This window comes from Montipora foliosa, chromosome 1 (assembly GCF_036669935.1).
Source record: "Montipora foliosa isolate CH-2021 chromosome 1, ASM3666993v2, whole genome shotgun sequence".
NCBI lineage: Eukaryota > Metazoa > Cnidaria > Anthozoa > Scleractinia > Acroporidae > Montipora > Montipora foliosa.
Window position 1 is genome coordinate 36,865,776 of NC_090869.1, and position 24,719 is coordinate 36,890,494.

The 24,719-nt window shown below is 38.4% G+C and overlaps 1 protein-coding gene across 1 annotated transcript; it reads right to left on the minus strand.

The window, feature by feature from the left end:
- Nucleotides 1-15,314: 15,314 nt before the first annotated feature.
- Nucleotides 15,315-24,177, minus strand: LOC137997655 (uncharacterized). Its single transcript, XM_068843761.1, has 14 exons — nucleotides 23,972-24,177; nucleotides 23,670-23,847; nucleotides 23,210-23,387; nucleotides 22,108-22,275; nucleotides 21,540-21,653; nucleotides 21,330-21,440; nucleotides 21,026-21,122; nucleotides 20,689-20,925; nucleotides 20,087-20,466; nucleotides 19,639-19,806; nucleotides 19,171-19,287; nucleotides 17,281-17,403; nucleotides 16,735-16,825; nucleotides 15,315-15,453 (listed from the first exon to the last, which is right to left on the minus strand). The coding sequence occupies exons 1-14, from the start codon at nucleotides 24,027-24,029 to the stop codon at nucleotides 15,446-15,448; spliced, it is 2,028 nt and encodes a 675-aa protein (XP_068699862.1). The 5' UTR covers nucleotides 24,030-24,177; the 3' UTR covers nucleotides 15,315-15,445.
- Between the last annotated feature and the right edge of the window lie 542 nt (nucleotides 24,178-24,719).

A 24,719-nucleotide genomic window follows, 5' to 3' on the forward strand; every position in this document is an offset into this window, starting at 1 on the left:
GAGAAAAAATCTCTGTAAATCCATCCATATAAAATGTCAGTGTTATCTCTGTAAAAAGTGAGTGAGAAGAATGCATGAAATGTCTATAAAATGTCTACAAAAACCCTCAAAAAATTGGAGGGGAAAAGTATGTGAAATGTTTTTAAAATGTTGGTGTTTTAGTGCACAAAATCTCAGCAAAATGTTCACAATATCTCTGTAAATTAAGTATTTAAAACCTGACAGAAGGCAGGAAATCTCAATAAAATGTCAGTAAAACTGGAGGTAAAGTTTTTAAAATGTTGGTGTTTTAGTGCACAAAATCTCAGCAAAATGTTTACAATATCTCTGTAAATAATAGCATTTAAAACCTGACGTATGCCAGGAAATGTTAATAAAAAGTGAAATGGATGAAAGGTTAGTCGATTTTACGTAGAAAAAAGAACAAGTTCTAGAGTTTGTGAATGCATAAATTTTTATTTCAAATCTAAAAATAATCATTTGTTTATATTATCTTCAATAGAATCTAAGTGTACGATAAAATTCTTGCAATAAGTTCAATAAAATAATTCAATTAATAACATGAGTTACCATGGCAACTTTTTCTACTGTGCCAAAATGGTGTCCACTTTCGAAAAAACCCACGTCCTATGATTGCGATTTGTCAACCATGATTTATAGCTGACGAAATGGTACAATGTATACTCGTGAAACTTGGGAATAATTCCACTTGTGTTTTGTCCAAAATCAAATAATTTTTCTTGCCTTAAGGCTTATTATTTGATTTTGGACAAAGCATGTGTGAAATTATTCCCTAAATTCACTCATCACTATTTGATAACCCATACAAATTCATCAAAATAAGGAATAAAATATATGCAAAGGATTTCATTATTATTAAATAAGTATAAAAATCTGGCTTATGTTACCCCAATTACAAATATAGTTGTTAGAAATGGGCGCGGCTTATCTGCGGGAAGATCTGATAAAGGCTGTCTCTGGTGGCCAGTTTTCCGTCTTTGCATCCAATTTTATGCCTAGTTGCATGTACTAAGCTACAAACGTTCCGCTCATATTCTTGTTGTAATGAAAAAAAATATATGGCAAAACTGTGTTTGAGAAATTCCTGTCAACAAATACCAGAAAAAGATCAATCATATGTCCAAGTTGGTAAAAACGATGTTCATTACAGTAAAGTGCTAAAATTACATTAAAGTATTTTCCGTTACAATATTAGTGAATAGTGAGTTGACGTTTCATGAACAGTGGATAAACTTGACTTCTAAAGACTAGACTTTGGATTTCTTTTGTCTTGTGTCAAAAAACTTTTTTCCGTAAATTTCAGCTGGTAAGGTCAGGGTGTGGCTTACCTCCGGGTTTACAGTTCACCTGCCAGTTCAGTTGGGTAATACTAGCATACTAAAACAAATTAACCATGTGGATTACCTGCATGGGTACACCTACTTTTCAAGTTACATCAAACTGTATGAGGTGTGCCACCCGCCAGTTCCGATTAAAAATACTACAAATTAGTATACTAAGACAAATTAACTGCATGGTTAGACCGAATTTACAAGTTACATCGAACTGTATGTGGTGCGCCACCTGCCAGTTCAGATGAAAAATACTACAAATGAGTATACTATGACAAATTAACTGCATGGTTAGACCAAATTTACAAGTTACATCGAACTGTATGAGGTGCGCCAAACGCCAGTTCCGATGAAAAATACTACAAATTAGTATACTATGACAACTTAACTGCATGGTTAGACCGAATTTACAAGTTACATCCAACTGTATGAGGTGCGCCACCCGCCAGTTCAGATGAAAAATACTACAAATTAGTATACTATGACAAATTAACTGTATGGTTAGACCGAATTTACAAGTTACATGGAACTGTATGAGGTGTGCCACCCGCCAGTTCCGATGAAAAATACTACAAATTAGTATACTATGACAAATGAACTGTATGGTTAGACCGAATTTACAAGTTACATCCAACTGTATGAGGTGTGCCACCCGCCAGCTCAGATGAAAAATACTACAAATTAGTATACTATGACAAATTAACTGCATGGTTAGACAGAATTTACAAGTTATATCGAACTGTATGAGGCGTGCCACCCGCCAGTTCAGATGAAAAATACTACAAATTAGTATACTATGACAAATTATTAACTGCATGGTTAGACCGAATTTACAAGTTACATCCAACTGTATGAGGTGTGCCACCCGCCAGTTCAGAAGAAAAATACTACAAATTAGTATACTGTGACAACTTAACTGCATGGTTAGACCGAATTTACAAGTTACATCGAACTGTATGAGGTGCGCCACCCGCCAGTTCCGATGAAAAATACTACAAATTAGTATACTATGACAAATTAACTGCATGGTTAGACCGAATTTACAAGTTACATGGAACTGTATGAGATGTGCCACCCGCCAGTTCCGATGAAAAATACTACAAATTAGTATACTATGACAAATGAACTGTATGGTTAGACCGAATTTACAAGTTACATCCAACTGTATGAGGTGTGCCACCCGCCAGCTCAGATGAAAAATACTACAAATTAGTATACTATGACAAATTAACTGCATGGTTAGACAGAATTTACAAGTTACATCGAACTGTATGAGGCGCGCCACCCGCCAGTTCAGATGAAAAATACTACAAATTAGTATACTATAACAAATTATTAACTGCATGGTTAGACCGAATTTACAAGTTACATCCAACTGTATGAGGTGTGCCACCCGCCAGTTCAGAAGAAAAATACTACAAATTAGTATACTATGACAACTTAACTGCATGGTTAGACCGAATTTACAAGTTACATCGAACTGTATGAGGTGCGCCACCCGCCAGTTCCGATGAAAAATACTACAAATTAGTATACTATGACAAATTAACTGCATGGTTAGACCGAATTTACAAGTTACATGGAACTGTATGAGGTGTGCCACCCGCCAGTTCCGATGAAAAATACTACAAATTAGTATACTATGACAAATGAACTGTATGGTTAGACCGAATTTACAAGTTACATCCAACTGTATGAGGTGTGCCACCCGCCAGCTCAGATGAAAAATACTACAAATTAGTATACTATGACAAATCAACTGCATGGTTAGACAGAATTTACAAGTTACATCGAACTGTATGAGGCGCGCCACCCGCCAGTTCAGATGAAAAATACTACAAATTAGTATACTATGACAAAGTATTAACTGCATGGTTAGACCGAATTTACAAGTTACATCGAACTGTATGAGGTGCGCCACCCGCCAGTTCCGATGAAAAATACTACAAATTAGTATACTATGACAAATTAACTGCATGGTTAGACCGAATTTACAAGTTACATGGAACTGTATGAGGTGTGCCACCCGTCAGTTCCGATGAAAAATACTACAAATTAGTATACTATGACAAATGAACTGTATGGTTAGACCGAATTTACAAGTTACATCGAACTGTATGAGGTGTGCCACCCGCCAGCTCAGATGAAAAATACTACAAATTAGTATACTATGACAAATTAACTGCATGGTTAGACAGAATTTACAAGTTACATCCAACTGTATGAGGCGCGCCACCCGCCAGTTCAGATGAAAAATACTACAAATTAGTATACTATGACAAATTATTAACTGCATGGTTAGACCGAATTTACAAGTTACATCGAACTGTATGAGGTGTGCCACCCGCCAGTTCAGATGAAAAATACTACAAATTAGTATACTATGACAAATGAACTGTATGGTTAGACCGAATTTACAAGTTACATCCAACTGTATGAGGTGTGCCACCCGCCAGTTCAGATGAAAAAATACTACAAATTAGTATACTATGACAAATTAACTGCATGGTTAGACCGAATTTACAAGTTACATCCAACTGTACGAGGTGTGCCACCCGCCAGTTCAGAAGAAAAATACTACAAATTAGTATACTATGACAAATTAACTGCATGGTTAGACAGAATTTACAAGTTACATGGAACTGTATGAGGTGTGCCACCCGTCAGTTCCGATGAAAAATACTACAAATTAGTATACTATGACAAATGAACTGTATGGTTAGACCGAATTTACAAGTTACATCGAACTGTATGAGGTGTGCCACCCGCCAGCTCAGATGAAAAATACTACAAATTAGTATACTATGACAAATTAACTGCATGGTTAGACCGAATTTACAAGTTACATCGAACTGTATGAGGCGCGCCACCCGCCAGTTCAGATGAAAAAATTAATACTACAAATTAGTATACTATGACAAATTCTTAACTGCATGGTTAGACCGAATTTACAAGTTACATCCAACTGTATGAGGTGTGCCACCCGCCAGTTCAGATGAAAAATACTACAAATTAGTATACTATGACAAATTAACTGCATAGTTAGACTGAATTTACAAGTTACATCCAACGGTATGAGGTGTGCAACCTGCCAGTTCAGATGAAAAATACTACAAATTAGTACGCTACGACTAATTATGTTTAAATCATTGTTGCCACATGCAGATGTGTTTATTAGAAAGATATCACTTGTGTTTGATGTATTTGCCACTGAACGATGACTGACAATTTCCTCAGACCCAAGGGACAGTGAAACCTTCTTGATTTTTGTCAAAAAACTTACAGTATATGAACAGAGAAGTCACTGATTGTTGCAGTGAATATTTCTCCCTTGTATTCACCCAGTTCAATGTGAGAGCATTTGACTCTTCCATAATTACCTGATGTCTGGAACAAATTTACTAGACCCAGCTAAAACAGTTTGACCTAATAATGTTCACAAGGTATATCCAAAATGGCAATGAAACCTCTACCCTCCCAAGTTTTGACACAAAGACATCAATTATTAATCACAATTGCATCACAATTTGCAATCAGCACTGTCTGTTTCTTGCATCTCAGGAAATTCCCTCCAATTAAATTTCAATGCTCAATTTCCTTCAGCACTGCATCTTGTGGTTGAAGTAGATGAAGGCCCTGGAAAAGAGTCACACCAGTCAATCAATCAATTTTATTTATATACCTAATTTCATAATATCATTTTCGAAGAATGTTGTAGCAAATCACTTTGCCATTCATAAGCAATGTTCCTGTGTAGGTGAAACTGAATAATGAAGCTACATGTAAGAGCTAAAGGAATTATTGCAAGAAACTTGTATCTTACCATGACGAGCTTCGGCTGACAAAAAAATATATGCAAATGAGCTTACGGTGATTTGAAATCACCCTTAGCTAATCATTAAGTGTAACTCAAGAACTCATTTCGCAAGTTTAGGTGTCGCAGATATCGCATCAGAGTCCGCTTCTGACATAATATTATTCAGTTACTTTTTTTTACACCTTTTAAGTCACAACGGAGAAGCATAAATCCACAAAACGTCATTCAGGGAACGTTTTCCAGAGACTTTGCCCCGTGTAGCTCGCGTGGCGTGCAGCAATTCTCACGAGGATTTTAGAGTAATTCTTGCTCGCACGATTCTGCAACACTGTGGCAAATACGCATAACTCGCTTTTTGAGTTCAGTTATATTCAATTTACGTACATGTATGCTTTGTATGTACTAAATTGGTTCTGCCTTCAGATAACAACAGTCCAAACTGGACTGACTACCCAAGAGAGACAGAACTCATTAGTACATTTAATAATTATTATTACAAAATTGGTTCTGCCTTCAGATAACAACAGTCCAAACTGGACTGACTACCCAAGAGAGACAGAACTCATTAGTACATTTAATAATTATTATTACAAAATTGGTTCTGCCTTCAGATAACAACAGTCCAAACTGGACTGACTACCCAAGAGAGACAGAACTCATTAGCACAAAATAATTATTATTACAACATTGGTTCTGCCTTCAGATAACAACAGTCCAAACTGGACTGACTACCCAAGAGAGACAGAACTCATTAGCACAAAATAATTATTATTACAACATTGGTTCTGCCTTCAGATAACAACAGTCCAAAACTGGACTGACTACCCAAGGGAGACAGAACTCATTAGTACAAAATAATAGTTATTACAAAATTGGTTCTGCCTTCAGATAACAACAGTCCAAAACTGGACTGACTACCCAAGAGAGACAGAACTCATTAGCACAAAATAATAATTATTACAACATTGGTTCTGCCTTCAGATAACAACAGTCCAAAACTGGACTGACTACCCAAGAGAGACAGAACTCATTAGCACAAAATAATTATTATTACAACATTGGTTCTGCCTTCAGATAACAACAGTCCAAAACTGGACTGACTACCCAAGGGAGACAGAACTCATCAGTACAAAATAATAGTTATTACAAAATTGGTTCTGCCTTCAGATAACAACAGTCCAAAACTGGACTGACTACCCAAGGGAGACAGAACTCATTAGTACAAAATAATAGTTATTACAAAATTGGTTCTGCCTTCAGATAACAACAGTCCAAAACTGGACTGACTACCCAAGGGAGACAGAACTCATTAGTACAAAATAATAGTTATTACAAAATTGGTTCTGCCTTCAGATAACAACAGTCCAAAACTGGACTGACTACCCAAGGGAGACAGAACTCATTAGTACAAAATAATAATTATTACAAAATTGGTTCTGCCTTCAGATAACAACAGTCCAAACTGGACTGACTACCCAAGAGAGACAGAACTCATTAGTACATTTAATAATTATTATTACAAAATTGGTTCTGCCCTCAGATAACAACAGTAAAAAATGGACTGACTACCCGAGAGACAGAACTCGTTAGGGTAAAATAAAAATGATTAAAAAGAGACTGGTTGTGCCTTTTGATAACAAAAGTCAAAAACAGACTATCACATGCAAGAAATATTAATGGTATGATATGAAACACCAAAAGCACCCATTGAATGAAAGTCAGTATACATGTAGATAGTTATAAACTGCATGACAACGACAGTGTCAGCAATTATTCGGTGCCCTTTAATTAAATTTGATTTTTGTCAGCCTTTTCAGGTGATCAGTTGTTTCTTTGTTGTACTTACATCCAGTGTAAGAAATATGGGAAACATAAAAATCCCAGTGAGTTAATAGATTGTATACCTCAGGTATATGCTACCCAAGAGGTTACAGAGTGAAATGGTGAAAGAGTGATCATGAGTTATGGATTGTATACCTCAGGTATATGCTACCCAAGAGGTTACAAAGTGAAATGGTGACACAGTGAGTTATGGATTGTATACCTCAGGTATATGCTACCCAAGAGGTTACAAAGTGAAATGGTGACACAGTGAGTTAATAGATTGTATACCTCAGGTATATGCTACCCAAGAGGTTACAAAGTGAAATGGTGACACAGTGAGTTATGGATTGTATACCTCAGGTATATGCTACCCAAGAGGTTACAAAGTGAACTGGTGACACAGTGAGTTAATAGATTGTATACCTCAGGTATATGCTACCCAAGAGGTTACAAAGTGAAATGGTGACACAGTGAGTTAAGAATTGTATACCTCAGGTATATGCTACCCAAGAGGTTACAAAGTAAAATGGTGTGACAGTGAGTTAAGGATTGTATACCTCAGGTATAAAATTATGCTACACAATTAATTATTAATAGCATAGCTGTAAATTTAATTTTGTATACTCTTTCGCATCAACTTTTAGGCCATGCTTTAACTTGCTTTTTCTGTGCACTTAGATCGCTAAGAAGTAATTCCAGGTTTCACCTGAAAGGATTGTGATTGTGCATAGACCTCAAAAACCCAACTCCTCCCGCTCACCTCCCAAATACACAAGAATGTCAATTAAAATAGCTACAAGCTTCGTGTACTTACTCCTGTTCCACTTAATTTTGTCAGATTTCTCATCATTGTCTGCCACCCTTCATCTGGGATTCTGGCCTCAAAAGAACCCAGTCGGGAAGTTGAAATTTGTGCAAATAGTGTTGCAGCACATCTGGAAAAATAACCTAGGGATCAAGTCCACAGAACCACCTTATCAAGGACAATCAAAGAAATTAGATAATTTATATTTTGGTCAAATTGATGGAAATAAGATTTGTCATCAAGATACTTTATTTGGGTGGGAATGACGGAGGTATTGACAATTAATGGGAGACCAAAGCGAGATAATCTCCCAGGCGGTTTCTTCTGAAGTGTAACCGACCTTTCAGTGAAATCTAGTGTCAAAGGAGTCATCCTATTAAGCACCCAGTCCAAAATTTAGCTTGCTCTGGCTCCTCGTGCATGAGAAACCAGTGAAGGTACATGTAGTTATACAGGTGACAAGGGAGTAACTACAGAATAACCGGCCACTATTGTGCTCTTGTAGTGGCATCGTTTGAAGAACAAGGCATCTGCAAGTGGCGAATAAGGGGCTGGGTATACAGAGATCCATATATTACATGTAATTCCCTATTCGTTATTATTGTTATTGCCTTAAATGGCCTTAATACAATATAAAGTGAAATTACTAAGGGAGTAGGTCTGCAAAAGTAATGACTGTGCTGAGGCCCTCCTTGGCGTTTTGGGAAACGAGGGAAGATGGCTATTTTGAACTGAGGAACAGAGGAAAAATGACAAAATGTCTTAGGTACAAGGCGACATAAACAATTTTAGGGAGCAAAAAGCTAGGTACAAGTTTGAAAGTAAATTGGGCCGGGAACAAGGGAACAAAACTTTAAAATTTTAAGCCATTTAAACTTAAATCAGGTTTGTAAGTAAGATGACGACTTACCGAAAACTCCTCCGGCAGTCTTTTGCTTTTCGGATCTTTTGAATCTTCCCGCCCATTCGCTAAATGTAGCTGTTCGGCCAGGCCACCCTTTGTTCCAAACGTTCGTAGAACTCTCTTTACGTTTTGAAGAAGGTCTCTATTTTTGCCATGAAGTCTTCACCGATTAACCCTTTCGGAGACTGTCTGAGGTTGAATCATGTCACTGGCGTATCTTTGTGGCGAATGCTGATTATCTGACCTGAATTGTCGTTGCCCTTTCTTCCGGATTCCGTCGATGTTTACTGGGTTTATTTGGTGGAATGCGTGCCATTTCACCCGCACAAAATGTTAAGGAATCGCAAAGATCCAATTTTGGTCGTCCAACAAGGGAAAAAGAGAGGAAGAGGACATGGATCGATCGCCCGCGCGAAAAACAAACCGATAATTCAAACCGATCTCGTTCCCAGAGTCTTTGCGGCAGGGCAATTCATAATGGTGGACAAAGTTGTTACATCATGTAATTATTGTGAAATGTCCACAATCCTTCTCTTTGTGCCAACATCCAATCACAACCCGTTGCGAGCCCAGTGCGATTCGTGGGGCGCTTTCATTTTGGGTGGAAAAACCGGGGAGAATTTTCTGCTTTAAAGGTGCAGAGCAAATTTCCTCAATCAAAATATGGAACGGGGGAAAGTGTGTTCCTTTTGAGATTTCCTTTTCTGTTTTTCTCAAGAGACTGGATACTAATCATTTAGAATAACAAATATGGCTGCCGGATTTTCGATCATTACTTCACAAGAAGTAATTCTCACCTGCAGCTACGGGCTATGAAAGCACCCACGTTAATTGACTAAAACCCGCACGATTAATTTAGGCAGCTAAACACCAATGCTATTTTTTTTTCTTTTTTCAAGGAGCATGGTAAAGTCTGCTTACTAGCCTACATTACTTTCTCAATCTCATTCTGTGCTGGGACTCCTATATCACAAAGGCCTTGATTTACATGTTATTTGCATGATTCATCCCAGCAATTTACATGAAATTTACACAAAAAAACTATTTTATGGCCGGGTTGTGTCAGTTTACATAGATTTTATGGCCTTTGCAATTGTTGTAAACAATTAAAACGGTCTAATCTTGTGAGGCCCTAAGTACCCGTTTATATGGAGAAAAATTGTCCCGGGAAGAAGGGTCACTCGCTTACCGGAGTTACCCTGGACCAGCCAACTTTTCCTACATTTCCCTATACAATGCGGTTTAAGTAAACTGTTTACATGAGGGGAAAAAATGGCTCGGCTAGAAGGGAAACCCACCTAGCCGGGTCACCCTTTGTCAACGGTAAGGTCGCCCTCCTAGCCAGGCCAATTTTATTCCATGTAAACACTTTGGCTCGCTCAGTGGAGTCAACTTGGTCGAGGCAAGATGATGAGAGAATGCACGAGTGCTTTCTTCCCAGTCTCCTGACGATCGAAACTGAGCCGGGCAGCTCTTGACTCAGGGAAAAAGGTTAGTTCCTTTCTCACATAAACGCTAGCTAAAGACCCGGCTGGGAGAGTGACCATCTTCCGAGGACAACTTTTCTCCATATCAACAGGGCCTAAGACTTGATCCAAGTCGAACTATTAAAACACATACCGATAGGCATTTTATAGGTTGCAACTGGCGAACTTTTGATAAACCGAACTCAGTGCAACATGCAGGGCTAATTCAACAGTTTCCCACATAATTTAATTAGGTAATAAATATTCGACACTCAAAATCATCGTGAACAGGGCATACAGATCCAAAACCATTTGGTAACTTAGACAGGACACGCATGATGATAGAGCGCAATTTACAGACATTTTATGAGACATGACCAAACGGCATAAAATCTTTGTAAATTTTCGATTTATAGACATTTTTGCAAGATTTTATTAAGTCTGTAAATTTCAAGTATTTCCTCTTGTTGTAGCTCCAATAATTTATAAACATTTTACAGACATTTTATAGAGCTTTACTCAACAAAACTCTGTAAAATATCTGTAAAATAAATTTACAGAGATTTTATATTTATGGGGTTAAGTGTTAAAGTTTGTAAATTTATTATTTACAGACATTTTATAAGTCTGTAAATGGTCCAAATTTTCCAGTGTACCTGGGAACATAAATGAATAGTAACAGTTTTCTGCAAATTTTTTGAGAAAAAGGCAAAAACAAAAAACAAAAATGAAAGGCTTTTTGCAGGTTGTTGGCAGTGGCAATATACATCGCGTGTGACCTGTTTTAAGAGTTTAACTTCTGCCCAGTTATTTCAATCAAGTTTTTCTTTAGAAAGATTTGACAAAGTTAATTCGGTCACATGCGTACGACCCGCCTCCTCCCAGCGACTTCCAAAATTAACAAAATAATCCAATTTGAAGAAAAAGAGTTTTCTTTTTAGATTTACTGACAAACCTTTGAGCTGTTTGTTCCCACTTATACTGACTGTCGCGTCATGTTTGACCACATAAGAAAAGAAAAAATCAGAGGGCAAAATTAGAGAATTCACTCCTTTAAGTGAAATGTTTATTTTCGGTGAGTGTCTCAACTAGTATTTTTCACGATTGAAGCATTTAGAAGAAGGAGAACAAAAAACAGACTCAAAAGCCTTAAAAGGAGACCTTTTTAGATTTGATTTTATCAAGCTTGTAGGAGAAGAAAAAGGTATCCGCACGTGTAGACTCAGCTGGCGCTATTCAGTGAAGACAAAAGACATTCAAGCATGGAAAGGTATCACCAGCTCCACTAATGTCGTTGTCTATCTCTCGCTTGGTGGGGGGCATCTAAGCTTGCAAACAGAATTTTAGGAGCAACTGGAATCTTTCTGCCCGAGTAGTCAACATTATAACTGAAATGCATCTATTAAAGGTTATTTTGATTGTTCGTGTGCCTCGGTTCACTTTTAGTATAGTTCGTACTTTTGGCGGAGTTGTGTGTCCGATCTCTTATTTTTATTGTTTTCGTAAAGGTAAAGTTTAGGCAATAAAAGTTTAGTTTGATTACCTGAGGGGAACAAGGCAGCCTCTCTTTTACCTTCACTAACTTTCGCTTTCCTTGACTGAAACGCTGAAGGGAAAACGTCAAGACATGTTGTTCAATGGTTTTGAAAGCATGCACGCGGGTTGGTAAGCCATTGATGACGTTAGATTTCGCATTGGCCAAATTGCTAAGCACATCAATGATCAAGGCATTGAATAATATCCTGATGCATTGCAAACAAATACTTAATTCGATGAATAAGTATGGTATCTGCATCCATGTATCCTTTGCATGATAGTGATCATATGGTACAAAAACCGCCACACAGGAACTCAAACTGCGCACTGGGAAATCTAAAACAAAGCAAGTTAATCTAAATTGTTTTTGGTTTAGCCATGTCAATGGGCAATTTCCGTTCCAGTATGGCGGTTCTTGTAACATTGATCACTCTTCTGCAAAGGGCCCATTACCTGTATAGGTCGATAGAGATTCGTGGAAATATCGATGGATCAGTCAAATGTAGAGTTATATATCATTTGGGCGAAAAACTGACTCCAGGAAAGTACAATTTAGGTCAATTTATCGAAACATCCGACCACGTATGTTAGAGACATACCAAGGAGATCCGAAAAATATACGTTGCTACTTTTTACAAGGTTTTTTGGCGACCTTAGTAATAGCCACCCTTTCTCTTTGGTCTCAACGTACTAAGATAAGATTTCGAAAAACTCTGAGATTTAAATTGGATTAACCTTAATCCCTTGACGTTTTATATTTAGACGTCCTTATATTTTTTCAAGATTTCTACAGCTACGTTATATTCATAAGACAAGAAATCAAAATTATTACAGGTCTTATGTTCTGGAAAGCGAGAGATTTAGAATGAGTTGCTTGAGTTCAGTTATTTATCGATTCCACAGAAAATAAGGTTGTTGCCAATGGGAGAGAGGTATAACTGGCCCCTGATAATGTGGCGATCCGTTGGGCAGTAAAAACAGGCTCGGTTCGCAGATGGGACAAGCAGTACAAGCGTAAGGTAAAATGAAATGATTTGCATGTAGACTGATGGAACTACCAAACTCCAAACACGGGTCCTGAGTCAATTTGCGTCTGGAAAAATCGCCTCGACAAAACTCTGCTAAAAAACTGGGATGAATATACCAATAACACTTTGCCTTACTTATCACACGCTGAAAGCATTCCTTGAGAGACAGATTGTGGCGAACTGTGTTTTTCCAACGTGCTCTATTCGCAGTAAACTCTGGAAACTTGGCTTGGATAAAAGTGTAGATATCTGTTAACGTAGCTTGTTTTTGCGGAGCACTAAGAATTGCGTATGAAATTACTTCGATGTAGGAAAAAGGAGAGGAATTCTTCTTTCGTTTTGGCTTGTTTTCTTGAGATTCATCAAAGCAATCCTTTCCCTTCTTCCATGCAAAGTCGCCCCTAAGATCGCAGTGATTCAGCTGATCAACTCTTTTCATCCTTTGGTCTCTCTTAGCCCGTGTTTGAGAAAGCTCTTTTGACCAATTCGCTAGCCCTGTATCTTCTTCCTACGGTTACATGTGCACGAGTTAGTAGAGTGCGATCCTCAATATATGTGCATGTTAACGCATTAGCTATAGACACGCTAGACACGCCCATTCGCCCAAATCCTTAAACATTTCTTTTTCCAATTAGACAAGGACTTTCTTGAAAGACAAATAACGAATGTTTAATGAATGAACCTTTCTCATCTTGAAGGACAAAGCCAGATAATTTCGTGTGTTGTTACATTAACGTTGTCTTTATTACCAAGATACATTTTTACAGTTGTGGGTTGAAAATTTTCTAAATTACGTTTTTAGAAGAAGGAAACTTCTTTCACCAGTTCGAAGAACGACAGGCGGCCTCCGGAGTTATTGTTTTTTAATTTCGTTTTGGAGTCGATCATGCAGTCAACTCCTGCGACCAATGATAGGTTGTGGGCCATCAGTAACTAAGCCAGACCATAATGCATAAATCAGAATAATCCGTTAAATTTGTCTGCTTGCCTGACGCATAAGCTCTGAAACCTAAAGTACCGGCTTGTATTCCAGGTGTTATACAGCCATTTAAGTTGTTATCTTACTATATTTTCTTAGCAAACGGTTCCCTCATTACCTGCTGTATTTAAATGACACTATAACCCGCTGTATAGGCGTGGTTGTTGTCTCAAAACGTCGTCTTATGCTGTGGCCGTCAAGAACCACTTCCATGTACTTTTTTTTTTTGCTTTCAGTTCGATGTGTTATCGGTGGTTTGGTGGCAGTTTGCAAAACTGGCCTCAGTTGTTCAAACGATGGATAGCGCTATCCACCGCATAAATCACTATCTAGTGGATAAACACCAGCAAAACCAATTGCGCTATACAGTGGATAGCGTTATCCAACCTTTTGAACAACTGGGGACTGGTGTTGTTAAGAACGGTTTTGAAGACATTTACTTGGCCTTTCATGGGTTTTCAAGCCAATGTACATTCGAAAATGTGTTGTTTTTCAAAATTAATGAAAAGCTCGTCCTTCGCGTTAAGCATGAAACTCAGATTTTTATTGCTTTGTAAAAACGGCCACTATTAAGACGTGCGTGCAAGCTTCAACATGCTACGGAAAAGGAGAAACACTCTTGCGTATTGTCGCAGAAGAATTTTTCTATCAAAGCATAATAACAAGAGCGTAACTGTGCTTATACAACTACAGAAAGGAAATCATCTGTCGATGAATCCTGCGCTGTAAAAGACGGTATAAACCTAAAATTGGATAGAGAAAAAAAAAACGTGGTGGTTTCAACGAAAGAGAATGATAAGGCGACCAAGATAAATAACATGCTTTGTACCTCGGCAAACACTGCTCATTATTACCCCTACAATTCGCTGAAAAACCTAAACCTGTTCCCAAGGAGATGAAGTTGTTAGGCGTAACAACGGACGGTCGACTAAACCTAAAATTCGATTCCCATATTTTATGTATGTGCCGCAGAGTAGATCGAGATAACAGTCTACAAAACAGCAGGACAAAAGAAACGTAAGCGTATTGCGTCATTTTGTTTATCGCAGCTAGATGTAGCCAGTAGCACCATCAGAAATAGTAAGAAACTATAAAAGGAAAACGATTATGTACTTAGGCCCTAGTAAAGGGGTTATCGGGAAACGGTATTTAGGTTAAAAAAAAAAATGTACAGGATATCTAAAAGAGGTTCCGAGATACCGAGTATTATCATTTTTTTTTAAATGATACGTACGTGACGAATAATACGCCGTGACGATACTCGAAAATGCGTTTGTATTTGACAATTTTTCTACCAATATCGGTCTCCCCAGAGAACGTGTTGGAGAAAACCCCTCACCTTCCGGTGCACAATGACATCTTCAGAATTAAGTGGAAATATAGGGATGCAAACCACAGGAATTTACGGGAGACGGGATACTAAGGCCCCACTAATGGGGCCCCACTTTAATAGGCTTAAGTTCTGTTGAAAGCGAAGCTCCTGCATAGAACAATGGATTCTGGTGAAAAGGGCGACAAAGCCAGAAATCATCGAGATGTTTGCATAGACAAAATCTAACTTCTTACACAAAATCGCAGTAAGGATAGAAAACAGACGTCACAGTTCATTAAATTGCGTTTTATATATTTTTTAAAAGCGTTTACACGAATGTAATTCAGTGTACGTAGTTGCTTTTAAGTCTAAAAGCTTGTCTTCATTAAGAAGCTGTATGTCTGGAGTCCGTGTTCTAATCCTCAGGAACCTGTTGAGGGATGAAATAGTAACAAATTTAGTTGATGAAGTATTTGAGTGTCGTTCGTTTTTATTAAAAATACCAAGATTAATCTGTTTCATTGTAAGTTGATCGTCCAAGCAGGATAAAAATTTGAAAGAGGCTGTCTCTTTGAAAGAACTATTGCAGTGCTTCATGTTGAAATGAGAGCGAACCTGAGTAACTTTGGTGAAGACTTGTATTTGTCAGTTTCATCTCAAAACTATAGCCTCTTAACTTAATCGAAAAACGTAAATGGTTGCAAAATTAGGAGATGTGTAGTATTAAGTACGAGTGTATTTCATAGGCACTGTGATCTATCCACGAAAATCACAGTAAATAAAATTGGTACTGATTCTAGATGCAGCCAATCAGGATCACGAACCACAACTTTACTGTGAAGAAATATCGTTTGCCCAATCAGCAACGCGAGCGACGAAATTTCACTAGTGATGAATGAACGTATTGAATGGAACGTCATCTGACAGTCGTTGCACAAAAACCGCCCGCTTTGAAAAATGGAGAGGGGAAGGTTTGCGCGCTTGTTTGCTTAGTTGAGGAATTTATTTTAGAACAAGAAAACAGAAATGCCGCTCAAAAAACTGAACGAAATGTATGATTGCTTGAACGACTTTTGAAAACGAAGGTCGAAGACAGGAAAATGGAGGTTATTGCACCGGTTGAGCTGAATGAATACTGAATAGATCAACCAATTTATCATCTCCGTCCGCACCACAGATGGCAGTGAATACGAGCCGACTTTCCTTCGAAAGTTAGTGGCTACCTTTGAACGACAACTGAAGAAAAAGGGCTATTCCGCAAGCATAACAAACGACCTGGTATTTGAGAAAACCAGAGAGGCTCTTTAGTCCAAACAAAAACAACTAAAGAAGCAAGGAAAGGAAAATAAACCCTGAAGCGCCGGTAGCTTTGACAAGCGACGAACTAAAAACACTCTTCAATTTGGACTATCTGGAAGTATTGTAAATTTCGTTAAATAAATTGTCGGTTAGGCGATTTTAAACCATTGTTTATTGCTTTTATCGCCCCATTCTCTTTGTGCGAAATAAATTTAATTTGTCTATCAAACAATACCACGAAACAACCTCAGTACCCATGAAACACAATCCAGCATGGAAAATGCTTTGTACGATTTTTATTTACTCGTTGTTTCGAATCCGAAAACTCACTAGTTCGTTCTCTGATACTACTCAACTCTTGACTAAAAATCGTACAAAGCATTTTCCATGACGTAATCTCTATATAACTCACCAATTATCAGTGAAGTAACTTTGACAGGATCGTATCCGTTTGGTTTGTGAATCTCTTTGACACACAATCGGTAGTAAGTGGTGTTGACAGACTGGGAAATGAAAAAACATCTCGGCTGAATCATTTCATTATGAAGTTCAAAGAGCAAGTCTATAAAGAAGGGCATCCTCTGAAATGCAGCTAACCTGAGGGGGACATCTCCGAGTTCTATTAATCGACCATTTCCACGAGTATTTTTTAATCAGCTAAAGGAAAATTTTTTGTTTGGATTCGGTAGCTGAAAAGCTGAAGTGCGCAAAATAAAATCTTTCCGAAATTGATAGCTCTGATGATTTTACCAGTGACCTTTTACGGAAATGTTAGCTGAAATATGTGTCACGAATCTGCGTACAAAAACACTCTTCCGAAAGTGTAACAACCTTTGTTTAGGAAACTTGTGTAGGAAATCGATGGAAGAAATCCCAGAACATATCTAATTCAATCGAGGAAATTCATTGTCTGGATTCTAGGACTTATTGTTTTGAGTTGGAAGTGGAAGTAAATTACCTCAACCCAAGAAGCAATGCTGTTGAACTCTGGAATCAAACGATCTGAGAAACCTCGGGACATGTGACCCGCTGAGACAATGACAGTAGGCACTGCGCTATAGACGCTTGGCAATTGTTCATCCTGGAATTAATAAGTTGCTATGAGTACCCTGTTTCTGCATAGTACTTTCGCGGGCAAAGAACTGTATACTAAATAAAATTGTATACTTGAAAAAGGCCCGTTTAAAATTGTTCGCAGTTTTTTTACTGAACGTATATATTGGTAAGAATAAAGTCTGGATAGAATTGAATAATCAAGTCTTGTATGCTTTACAGTACTAGCCTGTTACAGGCTCTCAGATAGTCGAGAAAACGAAAAGAACTGCGTGTGAAAAGTGAGTGGGGGCTTGGGTCGAGGCGAGGCCCAAGCCCCCACTCGCTTTTCACACGCAGTTCTTTTTGTTTTCTCGACTATCTGAGAGCCTGGAACAGGCTATACAGTACATGCGCGTAGCGCAACATTTAAATAGAACAGTGAGTGGCCTCTGAAGGGTGTTCATGTATGTCGATCGTCAGATTTTATTGCCTTGATAGAAAATTGACGTGTGCAGCCCTATGTAGCTGTAGTTTCTCTTATCAAACACCGTCGTGTTTATAATATCGTGCATTTCTGGAAATATAAGTTTATGGTTTAGTTATTTAAAGTGCCCCTAACCCTTCAATCTGTATTTTCGATAGATTTTCATATCTTTCAAGAACATTTTCGGATTTTTTTTTCAATGTTGAACCCTGATTTTTTTTTATTTTTTTTTTTTTACGAGCGCTAAAAGTGAAGGCAGTCTTGACTATCGTTCGCATTAGTCCCCTATTCGGCCAAATGTGTCCATATATCGAGCGTGACGTAAGAAAAGGACATCGTGTAAGCTCCAAATGTTGGAATGTTCTTTACTTAAAGGGGCTTGGTCACGCTATTTTAAGTAATTTTGTTTAATTTTGTTCATTATGAGCTCTAAACGTCATATTGGCAGAGCAAGAGTCTTTCATTTGCAAAATCACCGCCACATAACAACTGAGAATGATTTTCCAGCTGTGTAAATGACATTTTGATATAGACTGATATAATTTGAAAAAAGGTGGGCCGACGTTTCAGTTTCAAATTTACCCAAACTCAATCCCTCTCCAGTTTTGTCCATCCATGTCCCTTCTTGGCTTCCCTGTGTTGTTAGAGTTCTTCTATAGTTTTGAAGAGTTATTTTGATATTTTAGTTATCTCTATGATCATTCGATCAGTGCTGAAATTGTCTTAATTGCGTGACCTAGCCCTTTTAAGTCACAGCAGAAACCCATAAGGGTTGAAACGTGTGACGCGCGTTCACAGCTTCCGAATATTCAGTGCGAACTGATAGGTTGAATGTTTCAGTGCGAAGTACCATATTTGGAAACCCCTCGCTCTTGTTGTTCGAAATATGGTACTTAGCAAATCGAATATTCAGAAGCTTGTTTCCCAGCACACAAAGGGCCGTTGCACGTTTCAACCCTTATGGGTTTCTGGTCACAGCTAAAAGGGTCAAATATCGGACAATTCTCATTGGCTCGTTCCTAATGAGCCCACGAGACAATCATTTTCCCAGTGTGATTTATAGCGCGCAAAAAATTAAATTTCACTAAATTTAAGCCCTCAAAAAAAAAAAATCGGGATTCAGTATTTAAAAATTCCGAAAAAAAAAACAAGTTGAAGGGTTATGGGCTCCTTAACGGTTTTCGTAAAGCAACTCGTTTCACTTTCAGGTTGTGAGAAAGCTGTAATTATGGTACTTTGATGAACACAGTTTTATGCACAGGCTAATTTTTTTTCTGGGTGTTGTGTGTTGGTAGAGAGGTTGGTGTTAATTTTAAGGCAATTCCTCACCTGACAGAAGGCGTTATGGTAATCGTCCTTGGGCGGTTCATCATTAGGAAAATCCACAATTTGCTGATTAGTCCCGATTTTGGCCGCGTTCTGTAGTGTTTGGTAGGCAATCCAGTTCTGTGAAGAGATTGACTTTTTCCTTGAAACAAACTCTTTTGTGTAATCTACCTCATTTTCTCATTCTTTCTACGTTTGAAGGAAATATTTGTTAACCACGGGGTTAACGTTTTTTAATGTCTACAACAGGAGGTGAATGCTGCACCTTTGTAAATCTAGTTCTAATTTTTGCATTCACTACAAATTGAAATTTCATTAGCAGGATACAAGCGGCTACTTGATTGTCTGCCATTACACTATCCCACAAGATGCTAACTGATTCTTCGTTTGCCAGGTGTGATTGGACGGTTTGTGCGGATGAAAGTGGAGCAATTTATTTTACGAAAAATGATCCTCCTCCCTTTAACTTACCACAGTGATATTTTCATGGAGTCCATCAAAGTTCTGCATTTCTCGTAAGCAGGCATCAAATCCTTCGGAGTTAACGTTTTCCACCCAAACGGTAGCAGCATCATGTTTTTGTCCGAGTACGGAATGTTCAGCGGTCAGGAAAACAAACGGCGTTTTGGTAAACAGACCCTATCGTTTGAAGAAATGGTTTGATGAATGAATGAATGAAACGTGTTTAGGTATTTCTCCGAGTCATCACCGGGGTTCTAGTCTCAAATGTCGGGGCAAATCTGATTCAAAACTGTTGCCGATTTCTAAACGGAACCATTACTGAATATGTACTTTTCCGATGCATCAGTATTTTAGAGGGAGAAATCAAATTTGTTTCATTTCTTTTTCTCTTGAATGTTTTGAGCTAAATTATGGTCAACACAAAGATAGGTTTGATGTTTGATGTAAGTCATCTGACCTGTTGGAAATCGAGTGTCTTGCACGTGGTGCCATCCCACCACTTCATTGGCATTTGAAGATGTCCTGCAATTGCTCCGGCTGGTGATTCTTGGATAGCGACATAATCCACGAAAGTAAGACCACCATCGGGTGTTAAACGCTCCGCTCGTCCCGCTTTGAGCGCGCAAAGTTTGAAGTTTAGGTGAGTGACACTTTCGACCCAGGTTACTGCTGCATCGTGGACGAAGCTTCCAGTGCTATTGAAGTAGTTGATGGATGTTTGTACGTTGATTTTTCCTTCATTACTCTGAAAACTTGCTGGGTTAAAATCAACTTTTTTGCACAGCACGTCGGTAGTGTTTAGACGAAGAGCCACACGTCCTCTTTCAAGAACAAAAGCTGAGGAACAAAGGAAACCCAGAAATGAACTTTTGAAATCGTTCAATGTCTTAACGGAGTATTTGTGGATAAAAATCTGGAGAAGGGGAAAAAGAAGGGACATTTGGCATTCGCAATTCCAGTATAGTTTATAGAACTGTGGAATATACGGTGTAAGGGTCGTTTTTGACGCTGGTACGAGTTTGGCACAAAATGAAGCGAGGTAGTACAGTTTCTACTCACGTGCACAAGGGCCGTCGTGTACCCAGGTGGCATTGGTGTTTCCAAGACAAATCTCTCTGTCCAGGTCACATCTGGTGTTATGAGTGACTCCGTCGCTGTCACACACCTGTTGATTGTAACTGTTTGTGCTAGAATCAGGAGTGCAGTCGTTGCAAATGCACGAGTGTGTCATGTCGGCTTCATTTACGGTGCAGTATCTATAGGGTCCACAGTCAACCTGATAGCAGGGGTCAATATCTGGAAAGAAGACAGAGGAATTCAATATGATGAATTCATCAGCTTGTTTGTATGTAGATACTTTTAGTTTTTAGGTGTACAGTTTGCGAGCTTTACTCACTTCCTATAGCCATATAGTTGACAGTTATGGGATCATGGCTGGCGTCGTAACGTTGGATGTCCTTTAGACAGACTTCTAACTTTGTCTTGGTAACCGACTTGAAAAAAAATGCGCGAGAAAGGAATCATTAATGTGTAATACAAAAGAGATTAAAGGAAATGTTTTGAATATGCCCGACTGCAGGAATAGATTAACAATTTGCATTGAAGCTCATTGTCGACAAATCATTTTCCGACAATAATTTGTTGTTTCATTTTTGACAAGAAAAAGTTATTTTAAATATCATTGTGTTGTGTTGACGTACCCTGGTCCATTCGGAAATTGCATTGTTGTCTGGTTCAATGGTGTTTTTGTCATGTTCAGCTGTGGTGACAATCTTAGGTGCACTATAAAACGGTTTTGGAAAGGTAATTTGCTGAAAAGAGAAGAACGCATGATTTAGAACCTGGGTTTGCTCCTTTGAGAGCGTTGTGTTACATCTCAAGTGTGACTGTAGGGTACATCTCCAGATTACCTTACAAAAGCTGTAGCCTGTAGCTTCTCGAGGAATATTGATGTTGGGAAAGTTAATTTCTTCTCCTGTAGGAATTGGCCAGGAAGAAGGTATGGCTGACATTGCTAAAACGTTCTGAAAGAAATACGAAAGAGTTCGTCAAGAAGTTTTCCTCTGCGTTTGTTTCGATGAACTGTTCACAGCATGCTTTTACTTAAATAAGCAGAAAATAGTGAGTTGGTATTCTTTGGTTTCAGTCGGTAATTTGAGAAAGTTGAGGATTTGGGGGTTGAGGGGCTCCTTCAAGTTGAAGGAGTGGCTTGAATTTGATTGTCGTCATATGCAAACAAAAATGTTTTGGGTCAATTAGAAAACGAACTCAAAAACAATGCAACATAGTAAACAGCGATCTCTCGCAAAACATTAAACATTAAATACCTTTATCCAGCTTGTTGCTTTTACATTTGTGGAAACGAGAGATCTTACCTATTTATTTAGGAGTGGAATGTGTGCATATCTGTTCTTTAATTAAATATTAAACCTGAAATGCAGACAAGAGTTTCCAAGATTAAATTTGTTCGCTACATACCACTCGAATGTTTTCGTGAATGCCGTCAAAGTTCTTCAATTCTCGTAGACAAACTTTGAATTCCGAGCTAGTGACTTCCTCAGCCCAAACGCTGCTCGCATCATGGACGTTTTTGAGAGGATCAGTATGAATCACTGTCAGGAATACGAGCCGAGGCGCAAAAGAGAACTAGGAGACAATGCATATGAAGTTGAGGAAATCTGAAAATTGTTACTCTGTAAATTATCACACCAGCACTGCGACACTGAATTTACAACATATTGAGAGCAACTCGATTCTACGAATCATTTTGGCTAGCTATAATCAGACGTCTTTAAGATATGCTTCAAGTATTTGGTGACAACTCTTTTTTGGGGTCCAACATCGTGCAGAATGCCGAAACATGATTATTTATAACCGGTTGCCCGGCTAATTTGAGAAGAATAGACCAACTTTGACCAGGTCAGCTACCAACTCGATTCATTACTTAACATAGATGAACAAGAGATTAAAAAGTATTTCGTTGTTGGCCTAAAGTTGCCCACACACGGGCAATTTTCAAACTAAAAAGGGATAACGGTTCCTGTTGACCAAATTAAAAAATTAAACGGCTTCTGACTCAGGTAAACCACATCTACCATTCGCCGTCCCTGAAAATTCGGAAGGCAGTTAACATTTTGCAAAAATCAGTCGTAAAAATGAACTTCATACTAAAAATTACCGGATTTAGTGCATTTTCAACTGGAAAGGGATAGTCCTTATACTTGCCATATATCGCTTATGTTAAGCCGCGCGAGGAAGTTAAGATTAGCACTTTGGGGAACCAAGGAAGGGACTTTTTGCAGTTGGAAGGTCTTTGTTTCTTTGCTCCGCCCTGACAAGTTAATGAGCAAAGCAGTCATTCCCTGTGGGAGATATCTCGCGTAATCTTTAACCAATGAGAGTCACTCTAGTCACGCTTGGCCCCTAATTTTACTGATCTGTAATCTTGACTGCACTGCATGCAAGTAAATGTCTCATTTTTCTGGTGACAGGCAGTTCATTGTATGCAGACTGTGCTCAATTAAAACGAAATGGCATGCATCATCTACATAAACGTGGGCTTCATTGGCAAACTTCTTACCGCGGCTCCAGTACGAACATCAATGCATTTTGAACCCGTTGTCCAGAAGGGAATATTATCAACTCTTGCAATACCAACGCTGTTAACATCAGCTGGTTCAAAGGCTATCCACGTCATATAGATTGTAAGGGGCTGATCTGATTCTATTGGGCCGGAGACGGTGACACATCCAGTGAAGCTGGAAATGAAACATCCAGCAGTGAAAATTATCCATGACACAATGTACGCTCCAGAAATAATTCAATTAATTACTGATTTGAGTATTGAGGTTGCGAAATCTAATTCGAGTTGACGTTAAAGCGAAATTTTACTTATTTAATTTCAAGTGATCGTTTAATTTTGTTTTCATTTACCAACATGCAAGATAAGCAAGAACAAGAGACCTGCACTGATTCATTTGACGACACTTTACGGACACTAGTTCCGTAAAGTGTTTTGTATAATTTCGAGTCGAATTTACCCATTTTTGGAGACTGCCTCTATCCATGATACCGCTACGTTGTAAGCCAGTAGTTTCAATCGCAATTGAACGTGAACATCGTCCGTAGCTTCAGAACTCGGGTCGAAGTCAAAACGTTTGCATATTAAATCGTCATCTGCAGTGAACGTGATGAATGCCTCACCATTGTGCAGTTTACCTAGAAAAACAGATGCAAGTTTCACCGTTGAAATCCTCAAAAGGAAACTACGGCGTATTTTTTAAACTGGAGAATAACGTGGGACGTGATACCTTACAAAAATTATGTAGAAGAGACATGTTACCTGCAATCGGCGATAAATAAATAATTAGAGTTAAACATAGAGCGACGGGACTCTTCATCTTCGAAGAAACTATTTACGCAAACACGCATCTACACCATCCGAAGACAGATTATGAAATGCGAGGTCTGGATAAAGCCGTTTTATAGCATCAAAAACAACAGCCTCTGCAAGGATGCGTGCGTGAAGCGTAGTGGAGGCGTGAGCTCGAGACACGTGTGACGCATGCCACGCGGTAAAGCATTGACCAAAACTTTTGTCATGATCACAACAATGAAATAGGTGAACTTTTTAGCAGCTTTGTTGATTTATTTTTTAAAACTGAACTCCTAATTTAGTCAAAAATGTAAGAGCTTCGAATGGTTTTCCTGGTGCCTGGGAACTTCGAGGTTACATTAAAAGCACAGGTTTGGATATATTTGGCCAAAAGGGAAGAAAAATGACTGCGGGGATGACAAAGATAGCTGTGATCAAGTTTTATTCATGGCACACTTCCCACAGGTCTATATAGCCACGAACCAATGAATTTCTCACTGTTATGCAAAGCTATCATGATATGCAATCATAAACTCCGTGCCTATACAATACCGAACGACCGTTTTGTATTTTTATTGGTGTGAAGCATGTATCGTTCAGGGTGTTGTCACCATACTAAAGGTAAAGTGCTTTTCGAAGTTGAGTTTTCAGCAGTCAAGTATTTAGGACTGTTTCAATTTTTTTCCACACTTTCTGGTGTCTGTTCACTAACCGT

Coding starts and splice junctions, on each gene's coding strand:
- LOC137997655 (XM_068843761.1), bottom strand. CDS start 24,029: ATGAAGAGTCCCGTCGCTCTATGTTTAACTCTAATTATTTATTTATCG. Junction 19,288..19,638: donor TCCATGAAAATATCACTGTG/GTAAGTTAAAGG, acceptor ATCTCTTCACAG/AACTGGATTGCCTACCAAAC. Junction 17,404..19,170: donor ACCATAACGCCTTCTGTCAG/GTGAGGAATTGC, acceptor TATTAATTCCAG/GATGAACAATTGCCAAGCGT.